The sequence below is a fragment of the Stenella coeruleoalba genome (genome assembly GCF_951394435.1).
Source record: "Stenella coeruleoalba genome assembly, chromosome: 12".
NCBI classification, from domain to species: domain Eukaryota; kingdom Metazoa; phylum Chordata; class Mammalia; order Artiodactyla; family Delphinidae; genus Stenella; species Stenella coeruleoalba.
The window spans coordinates 11,822,627-11,843,477 of NC_137158.1; the positions used below are offsets into that span (position 1 = coordinate 11,822,627).

The window sequence follows — 20,851 nt, forward strand, 5'->3', positions numbered from 1 at the left end:
CCGTTCCGTGTGGACCTATATCTGTTCAATTGTTCTGCCTCCTTCACCTTTTCAAGACATTCTTTGTCCTGTGTCCTAATTATTGAAGAGCGCTGCTCCTCGCTTCCTAGGGTGACAGCTATTAGATCAACTGATCTGTGCTGTGTGATCAGTGACTCGATGAGTTGCTTATCTGCTTCTGAGAACATACTTGTAGTTCACCGAGGCCCCTTGGGGCAGTGGTCAAAGTGGGGTGCACACATCTGGGAGTCGCAAGACCATTTATAAGGGAGTAGGTAGAAAATATACTAACTTTTATTTCCATTATTTTATTGAGAAAAACTAAGAAAGTCAGGTTTTCTAATATTTATATTTTGGTTGAGAAAGTGCAGGTATATAACTTTATACATCTAACTTGACGTGGTACCGTGCACCAAATATTCGTATCGATTGAGTACTCCATCATAAACATCTGAGGCCCACTGCCGTAGAGGGACACTGACATGCCAGTGGGTGACGCTTCAAGCTTTTTGGCAGTGTAATGACACATTTATCAAGTGTTTCCTACATGCCAGCCACTGTTCTGTACCGTTTACAGGGACTGGCTTACTTATTCCTTACAGCCACTTTGTGTGATTGCCTTCATTTTGTGGGTGAAAAAATTGAACCTGGAGAATCAGGTAACATGTTCAAGGACAGGACTAGTATGTGGCTGATTTGGGATAGAACCTATGTGGTCTGATTGCAGAGGCCACTCGCTTCTCCCCCGCTCCATGCTGTACCTGTCTGTTCCCATGGGGTGGGCACATGTGGCCTCCGGGAGGAGAGGGACCATGTCTGTCTTGTTCACTGTGGTACCCTTATAAGTGTTTCTTCAATGAATGAAGGAACCGAGGGCCTGTCACCGCCTCTGAATTCATGTCCCTTAAATGGGAACTTTGAATAAGTACTCTTTTATTTTTAACTTGAAACATTTTTTCCCTTGCAATAAATAGAGTTGATGAGAAATTGGCATGGGTTAAATTAGCAGTCTTTTTTAGGAACTTACATGAAAAATGTCTGCATCATTTTAATACTAATGGTCAGTTATGAGTCCCAGCTCACCCCTGATGTGACTAATGCCTTCCTTTTTCCCCTTTATCATGAGTGTATGAGAAATGAACATTAGAAATGAACCTCAGCTTCCCTCTGTACACTGTATGGAGTGTCCCTCAAACATGTACAGCCTTAAAAGGGTAACAAGAGCAGTGGCAACTTACACATGGAAAAGAGAAGCAGAACGTAACTAATTTCTGGGGAGAGGTTTACCCACTGATCGCCTTTTAAGTCTTAATTCTTTGGCACAGGGATATGTAATAATCTCTCAGGTGTTCTGGGATTTAATAAAATTGTTTAGGTTTGGCTAAATAAGTTTGTGATTCTGTAAGTCTGATTCCCTCTACATCTGAAAGAGTATTAAGGGAGTCTTACAAGTTTTGTATTATATCACTGTATTTAAATTATGACTGTTTTCTTCCCCGTTTTCCTTTCAGGCTCTTTCAAGACACTTACTCTTCCACCCGTAAGTATTTATTAAAAAATTTGGTTTCAGAAATATACATTACGTCCGTGAAATAAATGAGTTAGTATTTTATTGGCTTTTATATTAATTTACATTCCTTGTGAGTTTGATGGAGTTCAGTTCCACCTTCAGATTGTTTAAGAATAATATTACTTCAGGGAGCTTGGATATTAGCCTCTTCAAACTCACAGTGGAGATTTTCCTCTCGTAAAATGGAGAACTTCACTGAGGGGGACTGGCCTGGACTGTTAGCATAGGTACCTGGGCGGGTTTGGTCCCGCTTCTGCCTTAACAAGCCTTCCAGTCTTGGGTGTGTACTCAATGCTCCATCCCAGTTTCTTTGTCCTGGAAAAGGGCAGTGCTTCACTGAGCTGAACTGTACCCCGAGGCAAAATAAAACAACAGTAATTGATACCAACCCTGTCTTTGTTTGAAATTTTGATCTTTTGTTTCGTAATTTAATTTTTGCATCACCTTTGCTATTTAAAACTCTTGAAAATATTCAAAAACTTTAACTGTTGATTACTGAGTTTTTTGGGCACGCTCTTAAATTTTGCAGTTGAGGCAAGTGCCTGGCTCACCTCACCATGGTCCCGGTCCTGGAGGAGGGGGATAAAGGTATAGTCTATTTCATAGGGGTTACCTTGGAGGTGAAATGAGATGTGAACACGCTGTAGCATCTGCTACAGAAGTGGAAAGGGTTATTATTTTGTTGAGAGAGTCATAAAACCTGTTTATTAAATATTGTTTGTGAACTAGTCCTGTGTCTCATGGCTTTAATTTGGAAGTTTGTGCTTTTATTACTGTTTTGTTTTGGAGCTTCACACATTTAATGTACAGTCGAATAGAACAGAGCATCCACCAAGAGGACAATTTGGTGTACTTTTCTGGGACTAGATGACTGATGACTTTGACCCTGACACTTACGTAAGGTTGACATCTCCCGATGAGCCAGGTTCCCCGTTAACTCTTGAAGGTTACTTATCAAGCACCTTCAGAAACCACATTCATTTTGGGGTTCTTAGAGAATATAGTGCTCCCAAACTGTCCTTTATAAAAATTACTTACATTCTATAACTATTATGTTTCTCACCTATTTTAAAAAAATATTGATTTATTTACTTGGCTGCATCGGGTCCTAGCTGCAGCATGTGGGATCTCTTATTTATTTTTTAAAAAATTAACTGTGTTCTTCCAGTGTCTTTTTATTTTATTTTTTGATATTTATTTTATTTAATCTTTAAAAAATTTTCGGCTGCATTGGGTCTTAGTTGAGGCACGCGGGATCTTCACTGTGGCATGCAGGATCTTTTGTTGTGGTGCACAGGCTTCTCTCTAGTTGTGGTATGTGGGTTTTCTCTCTCTAGTTGTGGCACATGGGCTTAGTTGCCCCATGGCATGTGGGATCCCTGACCAGGGATTGAACCTGCATCCCCTTCATTGGAAGGCGGATTCTTTACCACTGGACCACCAGGGAAGTCCCAGCGTGGGATCTTTTAGTTGTGGCATGTGGGATCTTTAGTTGTGGCATGTGGGATCTAGTTCCGTGACCAGGGATCAAACCCGGTCCCTTTGCATTGGGAGCGCGGAGTCTTAGCCACTGGACCACCAGGGAAGTCCCTGTTTCTTACTTATTATTATGTTTGTACTTACCTTACTAACAAATATACTGTTGTAATAATAGAAAGTGGAGTTGGGGGGAGGGAAGCCCTGAGCAGGCAGACGTGGGGAAAAAAACCCAATCTTAGTGACAATAAGATGTTAGGCTGCATTAATGTGACCTCAGACATTAGGTGCTGGCCCACCGGTGTCTGTGTCCATAACTCTGTTGAAAAAGTATTACAGTGAGAAGATTAAAATAAATCCTGTGTAATATAATTGTCTGGTAGCAGAAGGGGTTGAGATTTCAGTTCAGGAATCACAGCTCAACGCATAATAACTGTCTGCTTTCCTCAGAGACGTCTGCAGTGGCATGGCCTGGAGTGTAGCAAGTCTGGAAGGGGCAGGCATGTGGGCGGACGAGGGCACTCTGGCTGATTCCCATAATGTGCCTATAAGCTGTACTTGTCCCAATTAGCTACAAATTTGGCTACTATTAGCCTTAAAGTCTTAACCATGAGGAATACTGATCCCAACGTCTTATATTTGTCTTTAATATTATGCCATTTCTATTGTATGTAGATATAGCAATTATTTATTGAAAGATTTACCAGGAGTTATATTTAGGACTAGATCCCTTTTTAGTAAAACAAAATTTTAAAGGTTTAGTCATAAAGTGTCTGGGAAAATTTAATAACTCTTGGCAAAAATAGAAGGTTCTGCATTTTTATGAGTGTTCAATTAAAATAGACCCATCTTTCCAAGTGCTCTTGCATTCTGATGCTTGTAGATGTAATATTTTAAATTATTTTTTAATGTCCTCCTGAAGTTTTGCTATAAAATATGAATATATTGGCTGCATTAAAACAAATATGTTTTTAATATCTAACTGGCTCATTGTTTCTGTTTTTGATACAGTAAAGTCAGCCTTCAATAAGGAGTAAAAAAAACAGAATTTACACTTAACATAAAGATTATTGTTTGTACAAAACGTGCTAGAAAAAGTTTCTTTTTATTCTCTTTGTAAGTAAATCCAACTTAAAACGAGGGAGTGGTTTTTAAAATTAACATGCCTAAAAACTTTTTTTAAATTTTATATTGGAATATAGTTGATTTACAATGCTGTGTTAGTTTTAGGTGTACAACAAAGTGAATCAGTTATACATATACATATATCTATTCTATTTTAGATTCTTTTCCCATATAGGTTATTACAGAATATTGAGTATAGTTCCCTGTCCTATACAGTAGGTCCTTGTTGATTGTCCATTTTGTGTATAGTAGTGTATATCTGTTAATCCAAACCTCCTAATAAAATTAGAATGCTTTTAAAGTTTAATTACTAACATATTTTAAAATAGAAACTATCATGTTAAATTTCTCAGTTTTATTTTGAAAGTTATTTGAAATTACCATTACTTTTGGTAACTGGAGTTATTAGTGAAATAAAGTAGGATAAATACTATTGTGTTGTTTGTTTCCTTAAGACAGTTGATCTTTCAGAGAAGATGGTTTCAGACGGCCCGGATTAGAATAAGGAATCCATTTATTGTCCATGAAGAACCTTTCTGAACATGCCTCTATCATCTACCCGCAGAGTTTGCGTTTATGTATACACAAAATAGACTTAGCCTAACTGAGAATCAACCGTGCTCAACTCAGATGCTCGTTGATATTTTGTTGATCTAAGCCCTGGGTATTGTATACCCCCAGATGCTTATTCTGCTGCCGGACAGTGTCTGTATATGGGAACTACATCTTTTCCCAGCCCCGTGACCTCAGTTCAACACGTAGGATCCAAAACCTCTGTGGCTAAATAATTGGTCCTTGTGTAAGAGATAAGGAAGTCTCTCGTTAGGGAACTCCTTTATTTCCAATTCTGGGAATCCTTTTTGGTAATTGTGTCCCCCAAGAAGGTGGGAAGCAATTTACCAGCAGAGCTTATATTACCTTCTGGGTCCTCTCCACTGTGGGAAGCAGGTTACAACCCACTGCAGGTCTGGCACAGAGAGAATCTTTCATAAAGGTTGCTTAACATCCCCAGTATTTTCTCCAGTCTCCTTCTCATTATGTCCCTCTACTGTTCCCAATGGATGACCAAGGTCTCTACTGACAGCCGGAGTCCATGGTGACACGCTAAGCTGTGCGGCGATGCCTCATCGTTCATGGGGGCGCACCAGGTCCACTCTGACAAGTCCATATCGTCACCCTAGACTTTCCAGCTCTAGGATTAGCACTGAGGCTCTGAGGATTCCCAAATCACCTAAATTTTACATCGGGAGAGGTGGGGTTTCTAACAGGGGAGTGTTGAAAATGAGAATTAGGGTAAGTGAAAGGAGCAGGAAGATAGTCAGTACCATCTCCTCTTGTGTCAACTCCCTGAAGGAGGATGGAGTGGGGGACAGAGTAAAATGGTTTGGACACTTTTGTGTTAATTCTAATTTTCTAACTCTTTGACCTCCTCGTGGTTAATAGGTCTCTTTAGTTTCAGACCTCTGCATCATTAATTTGACGTCAGTCTTCAATCTACTGTCTGTTCTGGGGCCTCTGTGCCACTAAAAATGATCCAACGATATCCAAATCATACAGAGAAATTCCATCTAATATATTTTTTAAGCATGAACTATTTATAAATCTGTGCTGTATACAAGCAAATGATGTGCTGGTTCCTGGCATATATATTTTCCTGCTTGCGGTGTTAAGGACTCTGTTTAAAAGAATCTGAGGACTGGAGCATCATTTGAGAGAATAGAACATAAGGATGCAAGTTCCAGGCTAGATTCTCAGCCCTCTAGGGCGTACATCTTTGGTTCATGTTGAATCCCAAGCATGTAGAGCAACCTGGAGCTCAAAGGCGCTCAGTGAATGTTTATTTATTAAAGGAAAGCAAACATCAGTACTAGAGGTCATTTGAAGGTGATGTTCCTGATTGTTTCTCCTAACAGTTTACTATGAAAGTATCAAATATCCAAAAAACCTGAAAGAGTTTCATAGGGAACACTCCTATAACCACCACTGAGAATCTACTGTTAACATTTTACCACACTTGCTCAATCACATATTTATGCATCTCCTCATCTCTCCGTCCATTAATTGATCTTATTTTTAAAATGTATTTCCAAGTAAATTGCAAACACCAGTATTCTTCTCCCTATTTCCTGCTGACCACTGTATTGGTGGTTTGTTACGTTTCCTTCATATTCTTATCCATGTTGCTGGCTTTTTGGTGGCTGCTATTTCTGGAAAATCTCCTTGGAGCTCTCTGTGGACAACTCTTATGTGCAAAACGGAGGCAGAACGTTAGTTTCAGAATCTCAGGTTTATGACTATGAAAATGAACTAAAATTCAGGTGCGCTAGTGATCGATTCTTGTGGAACCTGTTGTCCCCAAACTTTGGTGTGACACAGCCGTAAACTTTTATTATTTCCCGCAGTTTCTGTGGGTCAGGAATTTGCGAGCCATGTCGTCGAGCAGTTCTGAGCTGCCGATGTCATCTGAAGGCTTCACCAGGCCTGGGGGTCCTCAGTAAGGTTGCTCTTCACGTGGCTGGCAGGTGGGTGGTGGCTATTGGCTTCTGTTCCTCCCACTGTGGGCCTCTCACAGGCCTCTTGAGTGTCCTTATCACATGGCCGCTGACCTCCCCCAGAGCGAGGAATCCAAGAAAGAGAGACCCAGGCAGAAGCTGTCCTGTTAATGACACAGCCTCATTCTCCTCTTGAGAGGCGAGTCCCTGGGAAATTATGCTCTACCTTTTTTTTCTTTTTAAATTAATTTTTATTGGAGTATAGTTGCTTTACAATGTTGTGTTAGTTTCTACTGTACAGCAAAGTGACTCAGCTGTACATATACATATATCCTCTTTTTTAGATTTCCTTCCCATTTAGGTCACCATAGAGCACTGAGTAGGGTCTCCTGTGCTGCACAGTAGGTTCTCATTGGTTATCTATTTTATACATAGTATCAATAGTGTATATATGTCCATCCCCATCTCCCAATTCATCCCACCTCCCCCCTTTCCCCCTTGGTATCCGTACATTTGTTCTCTACGTCTGTCTCTTTCTGCTTTGTAAATAGGATCGTCTATACCAGTTTTTTCAGATTTCACATGTATGTGTTAAGGTATGATATTTGTTTTTCTCTTTCTGACTTATTTCACTTTTTATGACAGTCTCTAGGTCCATGCACATCTCTCTACAAATGACCCAATTTTTTTTTACTTTTTACGGCTGAGTAATATTCCATTGTATATACGTGCCACATCTTCTTTATCCATTCGTCTGTCGATGGGCATTTAGGTTGCTTCTATGACCTGGCTATAGTAAATAGTGCTGCAGTGAACATTGGGGTGCGTGTGTCTTTGTGAATCGTGGTTTTCTCTGGGTATATGCCCAGGAGAGGGGCTCTGACTTTTGAAGGGAGGAGGGTCAGAGAAATTTTGGACATATTTTAAAACCATCACATGAAGGCTCTTGTTAGAGTAGTATATAGTTCATCCCAGGTTTGAATCTCAGCCAGTGACCTGGAGCAACTTCCTTTACTCTTCCAAGCCCCAGGTCCCTGCTGTGTAAGCTGGTATTAGTTAGAGCACCCACCGGAAGGATTGTCGTGGGGTAGAATGACACGGTGCGCGTAGGCTGAGTGTGGCTTCTGGTCTGTTCATGCTAGAAGGGAGGATTTCCACTAGTGACAGAAACAGTGAAACGACGGTACCATCAAACTTACCAGGACTGTGACACGATGCACAAGATGCAGGAGGAGAGTGCATCCTAGGACAGGTGAGAGGTCCTGGAGAGGGTATGGCAAGAAAGCAAAGCCTGTGCAAATGTGCCTTTCACCCGAGGCACGGAGGAGAAGGGTATTGTGACCCACAGTGACTGTCAGTGCGGAAGAGTTTGTGCTTGGGATAGGAAGTGACAAGGTGACTGCTGACAGAGCTGTGGGACGTGGTTCCTGCAGTCCAGGAACCCTGTGGTTTAACTGGAGAGCAAACTCTAGGATGTCGAAAGAGAGAAAACAAATTGTTTAATTTTGGTGGTTAGGAGGAGGGATGCATTTTTCAACGTCGTGATTACTTTTGATAATACTATGTATTTAAAGTTTCAATTCTCACTTACAGTTAAAAACATTTTTGAGGTAAAACAATGAGACTTTGATACATCTGATGTCTTTTTTCCCCCCAGCTGCCTATGAACAGTGGTGATGAGATTTATGAGCTCCATGTCACTGGACGTGCCCAGGATGAGATTTTATTCTCGAATAGTACGCGCTTATCATTTGAGACCAAGAGAATGACTGTCTTCATTCAAACAGACAAGCCCCTGTATAAACCAAAGCAAGAAGTGAAGTTTCGTGTTGTTACACTCTTCTCAGATTTTAAGCCGTACAAAACCTCTTTAAACATTCTAATTAAGGTGAGTGCCAGACAGAAATAAAGCTGGGGGTTCAAAGCCGTCTCACTGAAGCTCTCTTGGAAGTTCTGCTCACATGGTTGGTACTGGGATGTCTTAGGATTCACGTGGCTAAGCTTCCCTCCCAAAGTGGGATGGTTTCTCTAGGAAGGGGGATGGTACAGCACTGGGTTAAGGGCTTAGGCTCCAGAGTCAAGCCTGCTTGGGTTCCGGTCCTGGCTTCTTCATTGATTAATTCATTTGTCAAACATTTATTAAACTTCTGTGTCCTCGATACAGAAGGTGAGTCCCTGCTTAAATCGACTTTTCATTCCAGTGGGTAGTGGACAGACAATAAATAAACATACAGATATATACAAAAAGAGTGTGTGTGTGTGTGTGTGTGTGTGTGTGTGTGTGAGAGAGAGAGAGAGAGAGAGAGAGAGAGAGAGAGAGAGAGAGAGAGAGAGTGTTTGTACTTGCTGTTTTCTATAGGGTTGTTAGAGAAGTCCTATTTGAACAGAGACCTATAGGAAATAAAAGAATGAGCCTCCACAAACAGAGGGAATAGCATATGCAAAGGCCCTGAGGTGGAAACTTGTTAGGTGCATTGGGGGAACAAGCTTGCAGTGCACTGTTGCCCAGGAAGTGAGGGGACAGATATTAGGGAGATAAGATCAGGTACAGGTAGGTCAGCTGGATGAGGGGCTATACAGGATTTTCTCGGCTCTGATATGGACTTTGGATTTTACTGTGAGTGAAATGAAAATTCACTGGAGAATTCTGAGGAGAGGCATGATGTGATCTGAGTTAACATTTTAAAAGGATCACTCTCTGCTCTAAGAAGAAGAGGTGCTAGCTCTGTGACCTTGAGGAAATTAATCAACCTCTCTGAGCCTCGGTTTCCTTATTTGTAAAATGTGTAAAAATAACACCTTGTAAAGGTTTTTGTGAGGATTATGTGATATGATTCAAGTAAAGCCTTTAGAACTGTGCCTGGCACATAGAACATACTCACTAAACATTAGCTATTGTTGTACTAAGAGCCCCTCTGGCAGGAAATCTTTTGGCCTCCTCTGCCTGAGTACTCTGGGCTCTGGAGGCAGCATGGTTGGCAAACTGAGTGCTTCCAGTGAGGGCCAAGCTGGAGGCAACTGACGTCCGGCTGGACCTGGTTTTCTACGTTTAAGCTGAGGAGAGTATTAGACCTTTGACCAATGACATAGAAATAGGGTGACCAGTTTGCTGGGACTCTCTTGATTTTAGTACTGGAAAATCCCCTCAGTCCCAGGACATTGGCTGGCATGGACATACATACACTACCAAATGTAAAATAGATAGCTGGTGGGAAGTAGCCACACAGCACAGGGAGATCAGCTCGGTGCTTTGTGACCACCTAGAGGGGTGGGATAGGGAGGGTGGGAGGGAGACGCAAGAGGGAGGAGATATGGGGATGTATGTATATGTATAGTTGATTCACTTTGTTATACAGCAGAAACTAACACAGCATTGTAAAGCAATTATACTGCAATCAAGATGTTAAAAACAAAAAAGAAGACGTGGCACAGGAAAAAAAATGTTCTGAGGAATAACAGAATGGAAGGCAAATTTAGGCTTTTTAGTTCAGTATCTTCCTATTCTTAGTTTTTGTTGTTGTTATGAGCTAAACAAACACACAAACAAAAATCAAGCAAACATGTGTACATATAACTTGAAGCCAAGATGTGTTTATAGCAAATATCACATTGGTTGGCATGTTTCTTGAATGGAACTGGTATTATTTCAGAGTCAGCAGCTCTGTGAACGTCTGCCTTTGCTGTGTTGGAATAAAGCAGGTCGCCGTAGCGAATAGCATTTCTAAATTCATGGAACTCTCTGAGCAGTTTAGGGATGCCATTCATACGGTCCTTCAACATTTATCCACAAATACTGAGCACTTACTAGACGCTCTGTGTAAATGGAGGATTTAGAAGTGACTGTCTGCCTGTCTGGTTGTTAACAGTCGATCTGCCTCTTTCTGTCTCAGGCGAATAAAAATCAGCCCTGGATCAATTGTCTGTTGTAAGCGTTAACCCAGAACGAACCCTGCTGATTGTGATTTGTGGATTCTTTGGGTTCCTCTCTCCGATTTTGGACTTGGCCTGTCACATTTGGCTTTCCCAGAAGTGCACAGAGAGCCCTTCCCCTTGCTATTTCTGGTCCTGAGGGATCCCGCTGGCATGGCGGCTGGGTGGTCCCCTTGGCCAGGGCAGGACAGTTCTACCTGGAACCCACTGTGTTTGGGACCAGTGAGGGAATGCACATGTGGGTGCCGTGCTCACCACAGTACTCATGGGTCAGAGCAGTGATGTGAATGCCCACACCCTGCGCTCCTCCATCTGAAAAGAGCCCTTTGGGCCAGGGTTCACCAGACTGGGATGTTTTCTTTTTCTACATCTTTCAGTATGGGACAGGTGGTTTCTTAGAAAAACTTCCCGGAGCAAAGTGGGACTGTAGTGTAACGAGAGCCCCTGACTTGGATGAAATTGTACTCGCTAGCACAGCACCACCTGCAGGCAAGTGTGGAGAAGGCATCTGGGAACTACAGGAGGCCCGCTTTTTGGGGCCCATCTTGCCCAGCCAAGAATGACTGACTGTAGGATGTGGCTAAAATATTGACCATCATAGCATGTTCAGGCATGTTCAGTGTTCTTTTGGGATCATTGGGTGTTTTCCCTGACCCAGTAACTGACCTTCTCAGGAAGCAAAGGGGCTTCAGGGACCTCTTTATGGTGGAATAAACCTCTTCCCCTAATTCTGGCTTTCTGCAGCCAGTCTGTCCTTACACTACGGAAATAAGTGTCTCCAACGTGTGATGTCAGCTGGCACGCTGTTTTCTACCCTGGCTGCCCTTCCTGAGAAGTTGTTGCTCCTGGTATAGGTGAGTGATCTTGTGGGCACAGCTGCTAGCTTGGGGTCTGCCCTGTGCCTGTGCTCTGACACTTTGGCCTGGAGCAGTGGTGGCACCTTATTTAAGTGATTTGATGTCTTTAATTCTGCATGCTAGGCACACACCTTGTGCGTAATCCAGGACTCTGGGGACTGGCGGAAATATTTGCCTTCTCCAGCCAGGGAGTTTATTGCTTGAGGTGGCTGACACAGGCCACCTCAAGGAGGGGCCCCTTTCCCAGTGTCTCCAGCCACGTGGCTATTCAGGCTGTGACAGGGGCACTGTTCATATCCTACTTGGCTGTCCTGTGTGCATCCCAGTAGCAGGTGACCACATGCAAATGCTGGGCTCTGCTGTGATGCCGCCATGCGTCGCCTGTTCAAATCCTCATGCGCTCTGTAAGGATTTCTGGCATTTCTACATTCTCTGTCTCTTCCTTGTGGGTGATATGCCCAGGTCCAAGACAGGCTTGGGAAACGAGGGATTTATCTCATTCACTCCCAGCCCTGCATATCCTCCAGGTCATCGAAGACTTCAGTTTGGATTTCCTTTGTTTGTAGGGTTGTGGGAGAAATGTGTACCTTCACCAAAATAATACATCGGCGGACTACGTACATTTCTCTCCCTACATTTTAAGTGACACTGGGAATTATTATTATCATTTTTTATTTTTGTCAGTGTGATGGAAGAAAAATGGCCTTTCATTGTTTTCATTTGCATTCCCTTAATTCTTAGACAGCATATATTTATTAGCTCTTTGTATTTCTTCATTTATTTTTGATCCTTTGAGCTCCGTAGCCATCCCAGTCTTGACAGGGGCAGGAGAGCCAGCTCTGACTGCACTGCCTGCCCCAGGGCTTGCCAAGGATGGTGACCTGCTTATTCTTGACCCGCCTGTGGTCTTTGGTTTTTTTAAAAATATATTTATTTATTTTTGGCTGCGTTGGGTCTTAGTTGCTGCACGCGGGCTTTCTCTAGTTGAGGCGAGCGGGGGCTACTCTTTGTTGCGGTGCGCAGGCTTCTCATTGCGGTGGCTTCTCTTGTTGCGGAGCACGGGCTCTAGGTGCATGGGCTCAGTAGTTGTGGCTTTCAGGTTCAGTAGTTGTGGCTCACGGGCTCTAGAGCGCAGGTTCAGTAGTTGTGGTGCACGGGCTTAGTTGCTCCGCGGCATGTGGGATCTTCCCGGACCAGGGATCGAACCCGTGTGCCCTGCATTGGCAGGCGGATTCTTAACCACTGCGCCACCAGGGTAGCCCCCTGATCTTTGGTTTTAACAATTAGTTTCTGCCTTCCTAGACCACTTCCTACTCAGTTCTCAGCATTGTACTTACCCCGACTTACACAGTCTCCCCTGCTTGCGGAGGGAGGTTTCCTCTGGCTTCTAATAACCAGGCCAACTCGCTACCTTGAGTCAGAGGATAGAGATTAGGAATCAGGGATGGTGATGGGATGAATTGGGAGACTGGGATTGACATATATACACTAATATGTATAAAATGGATAACTAATAAGAACCTGCTGTATAAAAAAATAAATAAAATTCAAAAAAAAAAAAAAGAATCAGGGAAAAAATTTGATCCCAGAGTTCATAATCCAGGGAACAAAGAAACACCAAAACCAAAAAGTAACAATGGGGCTTCCCTGGTGGTGCAGTGGTTGAGAGTCCACCTGCCGATGCAGGGGACGCGGGTTCGTGTCCCGGTCCGGGAAGATCCCACATGCCGCGGAGCGGCTGGGCCCGTGAGCCATGGCCGCTGAGCCTGCGCGTCCGGAGCCTGTGCTCCGCAACGGGAGAGGCCACAGCGGTGAGAGGCCCGCGTACTGCAAAAAAAAAAAAAAAAAAAAAAAGTAACAATGACAAAAAACACCAAAAAACCCAGATAACAAATGATAACCTTAAACAGTAGTACGTGTTAGGGGGGTAAACTCCGGGCGCATTGGGGTTTCTCCAGGGAGTGGCCACTTCTGCCTCTTGGAGGCATGTGTAGAGGGCAGGAAGTTGGAGCTTATTTCACCATCTGGACAAGGAAGGAAGGGCCTTCAATGCAGCAATGGTAGAGGCCTGGGTGCATGGGCGTTTGGGGCGAACTGCAAACAAGTCTGTATGTTTGGAGGAAGATGTGCGTAGAAATGTAGATGGGGTCAGCTGACTAAGTCTTGTAAACTACGCAGACGAGTGTAGATCTCATTCTGCCGGCAAACAGAAGCCATCGTCACCTGGTGGTCTGATACACTGGTCATAGCGAGTGTTTGCTCATCGCTTGTAATCTGCCAGGAACGGTGTCTGGTGTTTCAGCCACTTTGCCCCAGCCACAGGTTTGTGTTTGGCAGTGGGGAAGATGTATTGGAGGGGCAAGACTGGAGGAGAGAGGTTAGTTGCGATAGTTAGAAAATGGTGGCTGGACGTGAGATGTTAAAGGGACAGAGTTGACGGGGCTGGGATGGGATTGGATGGAGGCAGCGTGCTCTGGGAGACCCTGGGAAGACTCAGGTGTTCTTCATGCATCCCCTTGGTTAAGCACCCCCATGACACAACTTTTGTTGAGTCAAAAGACACATGGGTTTGAATCCTGAGTTCCATCATGTGTTGGTGCTGTGATATTGGACCAGCTGTTTGTGGTCGAGGGCTTACCTAACCCCTCTGGGCACCCGTTTTCTCAGCTGTAATGGGAGGATAATCCTGTGCTGTAGGGGAATCCTAGTGACTGAATGATGTGTGAGTGGTGGTGATAAGGCAGAGTGCCTTTGATACAGGGGCCTGCTATCCCTACAGCGGGGTTTTCTCTCAGCGACACCACCAGCAGCAGCATAGGTCTGGTGAGGTACACGTTGTAGTGTTTCATGTAGAAGGAAGTACGTGCCAAGATTTAAAAGGTGGAGCAGAGTAAAGATGCTCTCAGGAGAATATGAGAAAAGAAGTAATTTTTATTCATCGTCTTTGGTAGCATAGAGCTGACATTTTCCAAGAACTCCCTCTGTCCCACACTTTGCATGTGCCTGGGAGGACTGCAGGGCCGTATTCGTAACTAGGTTGGATACATCAGACGGGGGGTTTTATGTCGTTAACATGCATGGTTTTCGTTGTAGGATCCCAAGTCAAATTTGATCCAACAGTGGCTGTCAGAACAAAGTGATCTTGGAGTCGTTTCCAAAACTTTCCAGTTATCTTCCCATCCAATGCTTGGTGACTGGTCCATCCAAGTTCAAGTGAATGTGAGTATAAATACATTTTGAGGGGGAATGTTAAAATGTTTTAAATAGGTCCAGTGGGGAAAATATCTCTGAAGTCATTTATTTAGTGAACAGAAAAACATTAATCTGAGTATCTAGATAATTTAAGTGGTTTTATTTTTAATTTACTTCTATTAGCAATGGGTTAGCCTGTGTTATAACATATTAGAGTTTCAATCATTGTTGTCTTTTTATATAATGCAACGTTTGAAGGTTAAGACATTTCACATTTTAGTATAAAGCTGATTAAATATTTATTGTATTTAGTTACTGCACACATTGAGTATTTTAAAACTAAGTAATGAGTACATAGCAATTATTTGGCAAATCTTATATCTCAGAGTAATGACTTCTGATGAGAGATTGGTCTAACCTACTTTATCTTTGTTTAAAAACTCTTTAATCTATTTTGAGTTTACTTTTGTATATGGTGTTAGGGAGTGTTCTAATTTCATAAGGCCAGACACTATAAAACTCTTAGAGGAAAACATAGGCAGAACACTCTATGACATAAATCACAGCAAGATGCTTTTTGACCCACCTCCTAGAGTAATGGAAATAAAACCAAAAATAAACAAATGGGACCTAATGACACTTAAAAGCTTTTGCACAGCAAAGGAAACCATAAACAAGATGAAGACACAGCCCTCAAAATGGGAGAAAATACTTGCAAACAAATCAACGGACAGAGGATTAATCTCCCAAATATACAAGCAGCTCATGCAGCCAACAAACACATGAAAGGATGCTCAACATCGCTAATCATTAGAGAAATGCAAATCAAAACCACAATGAGGTATCACCTCATACTGGTCAGAATGGCCATCATCAAAAAATCTACAAACAGTAAATGCTGGAGAGGGTGTGGAGAAAAGGGAAACCTCTTGCACTGTTGGTGGGAATGTAAATTGATACAGCCACTATGGAGAACAGTATGGAGGTTCCTTAAAAAACTAAAAATAGAATTACCATATGATCCAGCAATCCCAGTACTGGGCATATACCCTGAGAAAACCATAATTCAAAAAGAGTCATGTACCACAATGTTCATTGCAGCACTATTTACAATAGCCAGGACATGGAAGCAACCTAAGTGTCCATTGACAGAAGAATGGATAAAGAAGATGTGGCACATATATATAACGGAATATTACTCAGCCATAAAAAGAAATGAAACTGAGTTATTTGTAGTGAGGTGGATGGACCTAGTGTCTGTCATACAGAGTGAAGTAAGTCAGAAAGAGAAAACCAAATACCATATGCTAACACATATATATGGAATCTAAAAAAAAGAAAAGGTTCTGACGAACCTAGGGGCGGGACAGGAATAAAGACACAGACGTAGAGAATGGACTTGAGGACACGGGGAGGGGTAAGGGTAAGCTGGGACAAAGTGGCAGAGTGGCATGGACATATATACACTACCAAATGTAAAATAGATAGCTAGTGGGAAGCAGCCGCATAGCACAGGGAGATCAGCTCGGTGCTTTGTGACCACCTGGAGGGGTGGGATAGGGAGGGTGGGAGGGAGACGCAAGAGCAAAGAGATATGGGGATATATGTATACATATAGCTGATTCACTGTGTTATACAGCAGAAACTAACACACCATTGTAAAGCAATTATAGTCCAATAAAGATGTTAAAAGCAAAAGCAAAAACAACAACAAAACTCTAGTGACCGTAACAGCTACATCAGTCTTCTGCTCCCCTATGCTTCGTTCTGCCCAGCTCCCCCGCTTACTTCCTGGATTTGCTGCCAACTCCCATGGCTCCGAGGTCTAACAGCGCAGGGGCACTAGAACGCCCTCCGTGTCTCCGCCTCGGGTTTTCTCTGGTGCATCACTCTGTGGTGTTTGAAGATTCATTGAATATTTCTAAATTTTTTTTGGAATTTATTAAAATGTATATACATGAGAGCTTTAAAAATTCTATTAGAACAGGGCTTCTCACTTTTGACATTACGGTAAAAAATTCTTTGCTGCGGGGATGTCCTGTGCAGTGTGGGATGTTTAGCAGCATCTCTGACCATAACCCACTAAATGCCAGTAGCAGCTGTCCCCTCCCTCCAAGTCGTGACAACCAGAGATGTCTCCAGATGTCACCAAGTGTCCCCTTCGAAAAATGTCCTCTCCCTCCTCCTTCGAGAGCCACTTAGTCATTCATTAGCGGGTGGCCTGAGGTAAGATAAAAGTACCAAGTACCTAATAAATTAAAACTTAAAAAATTTTCCTTTAGTTAGCATTTTCGGGGGCCACATTTTAAAAGCAGAACTAGGTCCCCTTAGCACATGTTTTTTGAGCGTCTGCATGAAGACGAGGATCACGCTGGCCTCGTGGAGAGTTTGTGCCACAGAGGAAGTGAGAAAGCGTACAAGGAGTTATGGGGGCTGAGAGCGGGGGTGATGAACGCCGGGGGGACCAGACATTGGAGCTTGTAGAAAAGGCGGACCGAGTAGGTGTTTGTGAGACGTAGGAGAGAGGAGGGTTTGTGTCGAGGCAGGGAAGGTGGAGGAGAGCCCCGGGGTCTGGGGACTGGGGAGAACGGAGGGATTGGAGCGCGTCGAGGATGCTGGGAGCTACAGATTAGGAGGCATGTTGTGAGTTTTAAGGAGTTAGGACTATTCTCTGTTCCCACGTTTTGATTTCATTATCATTTCCCCAGGAATCAGCTGTTTGTCCATCCATCCATCCATCTATCCATTCATCCATCCCCCCGTCCATCTATCCATCTACCATCCTCCATCAAATATGTGTTGAGGGCTTACAGTGCGGTGATAGGATACCAGGAAGCCTAACATCTGATCTCTGTCTTCAAAGACTATTGTGGGGAGGTGACAGTTATGACAAAGTTAAGTGACACAAGGGTGACAGAAGAACACGAGGTGGTGCAATAGCAGAGGACTTGTGAGGCGCTCAGTCAGTGAGGCCCGTCAGGTGCCTCCAAGGAGCGAGTCTCACTCAGGCCGCCTGGGGATAAAGATGGTCTGTTGTCAGCATGAGCGCCTGTGCTTTGGGGCCAGCGGCTTCCTCTGTCCCTGTGGTCGGCCCCATTCCCCTCACTTCTCTCCAGCCTCTAGGGTGTTCTCTGGTCCAGATCTGGACTGAGCGCACTGGCTTAGCCTAATAACCATGTCCTCAGAGTACTACAAGCAAGCCTCTGCATGGGTGGCTGGCAGCCCGCAGATGGGTCACTGGGTCAGATGTCCATTGCTGGCCCATTCTGAGGCCACCTCTGCACAGTGACCAGGTCTCAGCCTTGTGGGTAGCAGCCTCTCTGGGATTCCTTTGTTCAGTGAGTGGTACACAGAATATGTACCAGGGGAGAGAGGAGACTAGAATAGTGGAGAAAGGCTGGGAGATGTGAGACTGCAGGGTGAAAGAATTACCGGATTTCTCATTCAGTAGTTTGTGGACTTGACCTGTCCTATTGCTTTAATAGGAAAAAAAGATAAATGCTCTTAAGGAAATTCAAGTGCTTGAAAAATTTAAAAAAATTCACAAAATCTGGTCCTTGCCCACCTCTCTGGCCTTGTTAAGGGCCACCCTTACCCTTGAACTCTATGCTTTAGATGTATTATTCCTTAAGTTTCTTAAACTCGCCAGTCCGTCCTGTCCCAGAGCCTTCCACGCAGGCTGCTTCCTCTGCCTGGAACCCTGTTTTTCTGCTGTTTTTCTAGCTCCTTGCTTTTGTCCTCAGGCATTATCTTTGATGGCCTAGCGCCTCTGGACGTTTGCGTAGCACGCTGTGCTTCTCTTAGTCCATTCCTGTCGCTTGATTGGCAGGACCTGATACGCAGAGGCCGTATGAGGTCGGTAGGCAGAGTTTTGTTCCCCTGTGTCTTGGAGACTTAGCGCGGTTCTTTGCACAAGGTAGAAGTCAGTACTTGTTAAATGAATGCGTGAAAGCTTTACCATAGTCATTGGTCTTGAACTAAATATAATGTCCCCTTTTCCACATTCTATAAACTTCTTTATCTTTTTTTAAAATATATATATTTTTATTGAAGTATAGTTGATTTACAATGTTGTGCCAGTCTCTTGATCACTTTTTTTTTTTTTTTGCGGTACGCGGGCCTCTCACTGTTGTGGCCTCTCCCGTTGCGGAGCACAGGCTCCGGACGCGCAGGCTCAGCGGCCATGGCTCACGGGCGCAGCCGCTCTGCGGCATGTGGGATCTTCCCGGACCGGGGCACGAACTCGTGTCCCCTGCATCGGCAGGCGGACTCTCAACCACTGCGCCACTAGGGAAGCCCCAAACATCTTTATCTTTTTGAAGACAGGCATACTGATCAGGAACTTATTAGTGGTGATATCATGTTTTTTCCTTCCAGCTTTACTGAGATATAATTGACAAATAAAATTGTAAGATATTTAAAGTGTGCAATGTGATGATTTAATATACATATACATTGTAAAAGGAGCCCCCCTATGTGATACAATGTGAAGGGACACAACTAAGGGAAAATAAGCCCCGTTATTAAAAAAAAAAAAGACTCCTCCAATGGCCACCAGAGGTCAGTATAGTCAAAGAAATGTTATGACAAGCAGACTGGATCCAGCCTTGGTCTCTGGTTTATCTTTCCTTGACTCCTGCACAGCATTCAGGGACTCTATATTGCTTATTATTAAACTCTTTTCCTTTTAGCTGTGAATAATTATTATGGAGGAAATATATTTATCATTTAAACAGTCCACCATTATGGACCATATTTTTATTTTCCCAAGGCAGTGACCATGCTTAGTATAAATTTTAGGGAGGGGAAAATAATTATTTTCAGGAGACTGTTTTGAAATCCCATTTTGTCTCTAGAAAAAATATGGCCTGATTTTAGTATTACTACTGGAGGACAATGTATACAGGACTTACCAGAGCTTTGATTTGTAGTGACACGCAGGTAATCAGTGGCATTGTTATAAAGCAAGTCTTGATGATTATTATTTTTAAGCCCTCTTACAGTTAGTAAAATTTAGTAAGAACTCTGACTTTTTTGTGTGCTATTTATGCATATACTTAATCTATATGATTGCATCGGATGGGACTTATTCTTTGCTGCTTTGGGGACAATTACCGTCCCTGCCGGCTTTCCCACACTTTGGTCCCTTCCACATCTCCAGGCCCTTTTCCATCAGTTCTCCCTTAACTTTCTGGAGCAGCAGACCCTCCCTGCAGAGGGGAGGGGTTTATTTTAGCCATAATACCCCTCCACAGACACGTGTTTTACAGAGTTGTTATAGGTCAAGCGGGGAAATGGGCTCTAAGTTGATAATCATCTTACAAATACACCTTGGGAAGATGATTTGTTTTAAAAGTCAGGCATCGCTTGTATTTTCGTTTTTTGTAGTATTTCTCTAGTTGCCTTATCTCTTGACTGGTATCCTTGGTTCTCCCAAATAGTTGCAAATGTTTTTTTTTCCTCCCTATTTTTTAAATTGTGGTAAAATATACATAACAGGAGATTTACTGTCTTAACTATTTTAAAGTGTACAGTTCAGTGGTATTAAATACATTCACAATGTTTTGCAACAGTGTTGTGCACCATCCATCTCCAGAGCTCTTTTCATCTTGCAAAACGGAAACTCTGTACCTATGAAGCAATAACTGCGCGTTTCCCTCCTTCCAGCCCTGCCCTCACGTCCCCGGCGCCCATCGTTCTACTTTCTGTCTGTATGATTTTGACGACTCTAAGTACCTCAAAGAAGTGGACTCATAGAGTGTATGTCTTTTTGTGACTTTATTCCACTTAGTTTAACGTCTTTAAGGCTCATCCAGGTTATAGCACGCGTCAGAATTTCCTTCCCTTTTTAAGGCTGACGCATCTTCTGTTGTGTGTATATTCCGGATTTAGTTGCAAATTTTCTGGCGTCTTTGATTATAAATTGTATTCCAGGTTACTAGAAGGCAGTTTTAGAGGTTCTTTAAAAGAGAGGCTGGCGCCGGTGTCTGAGCACCAGGCTCCCAGGAGGCAGGAGGGATCTTACCACACTGCCCTCTCCCTTGGGCAGCCTTGGCTGGCCCAGAGTTTCAGGTCTCTGGGCGACTCAAGCATCGGTGTCACATTCCTCTGAGGACCCGAAGGAAGAGCACTGAGAGAGCCCTGCTTCTGGATATCGCAGCCCTGCACCTTCCTTCCTTGGGAGCAGACAGCGTGTCTTTCCTCCCAGA

The 20,851-nt window shown here is 43.4% G+C and overlaps 1 protein-coding gene across 4 annotated transcripts in view; it reads left to right on the forward strand.

Annotated features, from left to right (window-relative positions):
• Nucleotides 1–20,851, forward strand: part of CD109 (CD109 molecule) — a 150,670-nt gene that overhangs the window by 47,752 nt on the left and 82,067 nt on the right. For all 4 annotated transcript variants that reach the window (XM_079939828.1, XM_079939829.1, XM_079939827.1 and 1 more), the window contains 3 exons: nucleotides 1,512–1,540; nucleotides 8,321–8,551; nucleotides 14,544–14,669. In XM_079939828.1, the coding sequence (XP_079795954.1) occupies nucleotides 1,512–1,540; nucleotides 8,321–8,551; nucleotides 14,544–14,669 (386 nt within the window). The remainder of the gene's footprint in view (nucleotides 1–1,511; nucleotides 1,541–8,320; nucleotides 8,552–14,543; nucleotides 14,670–20,851) is intronic.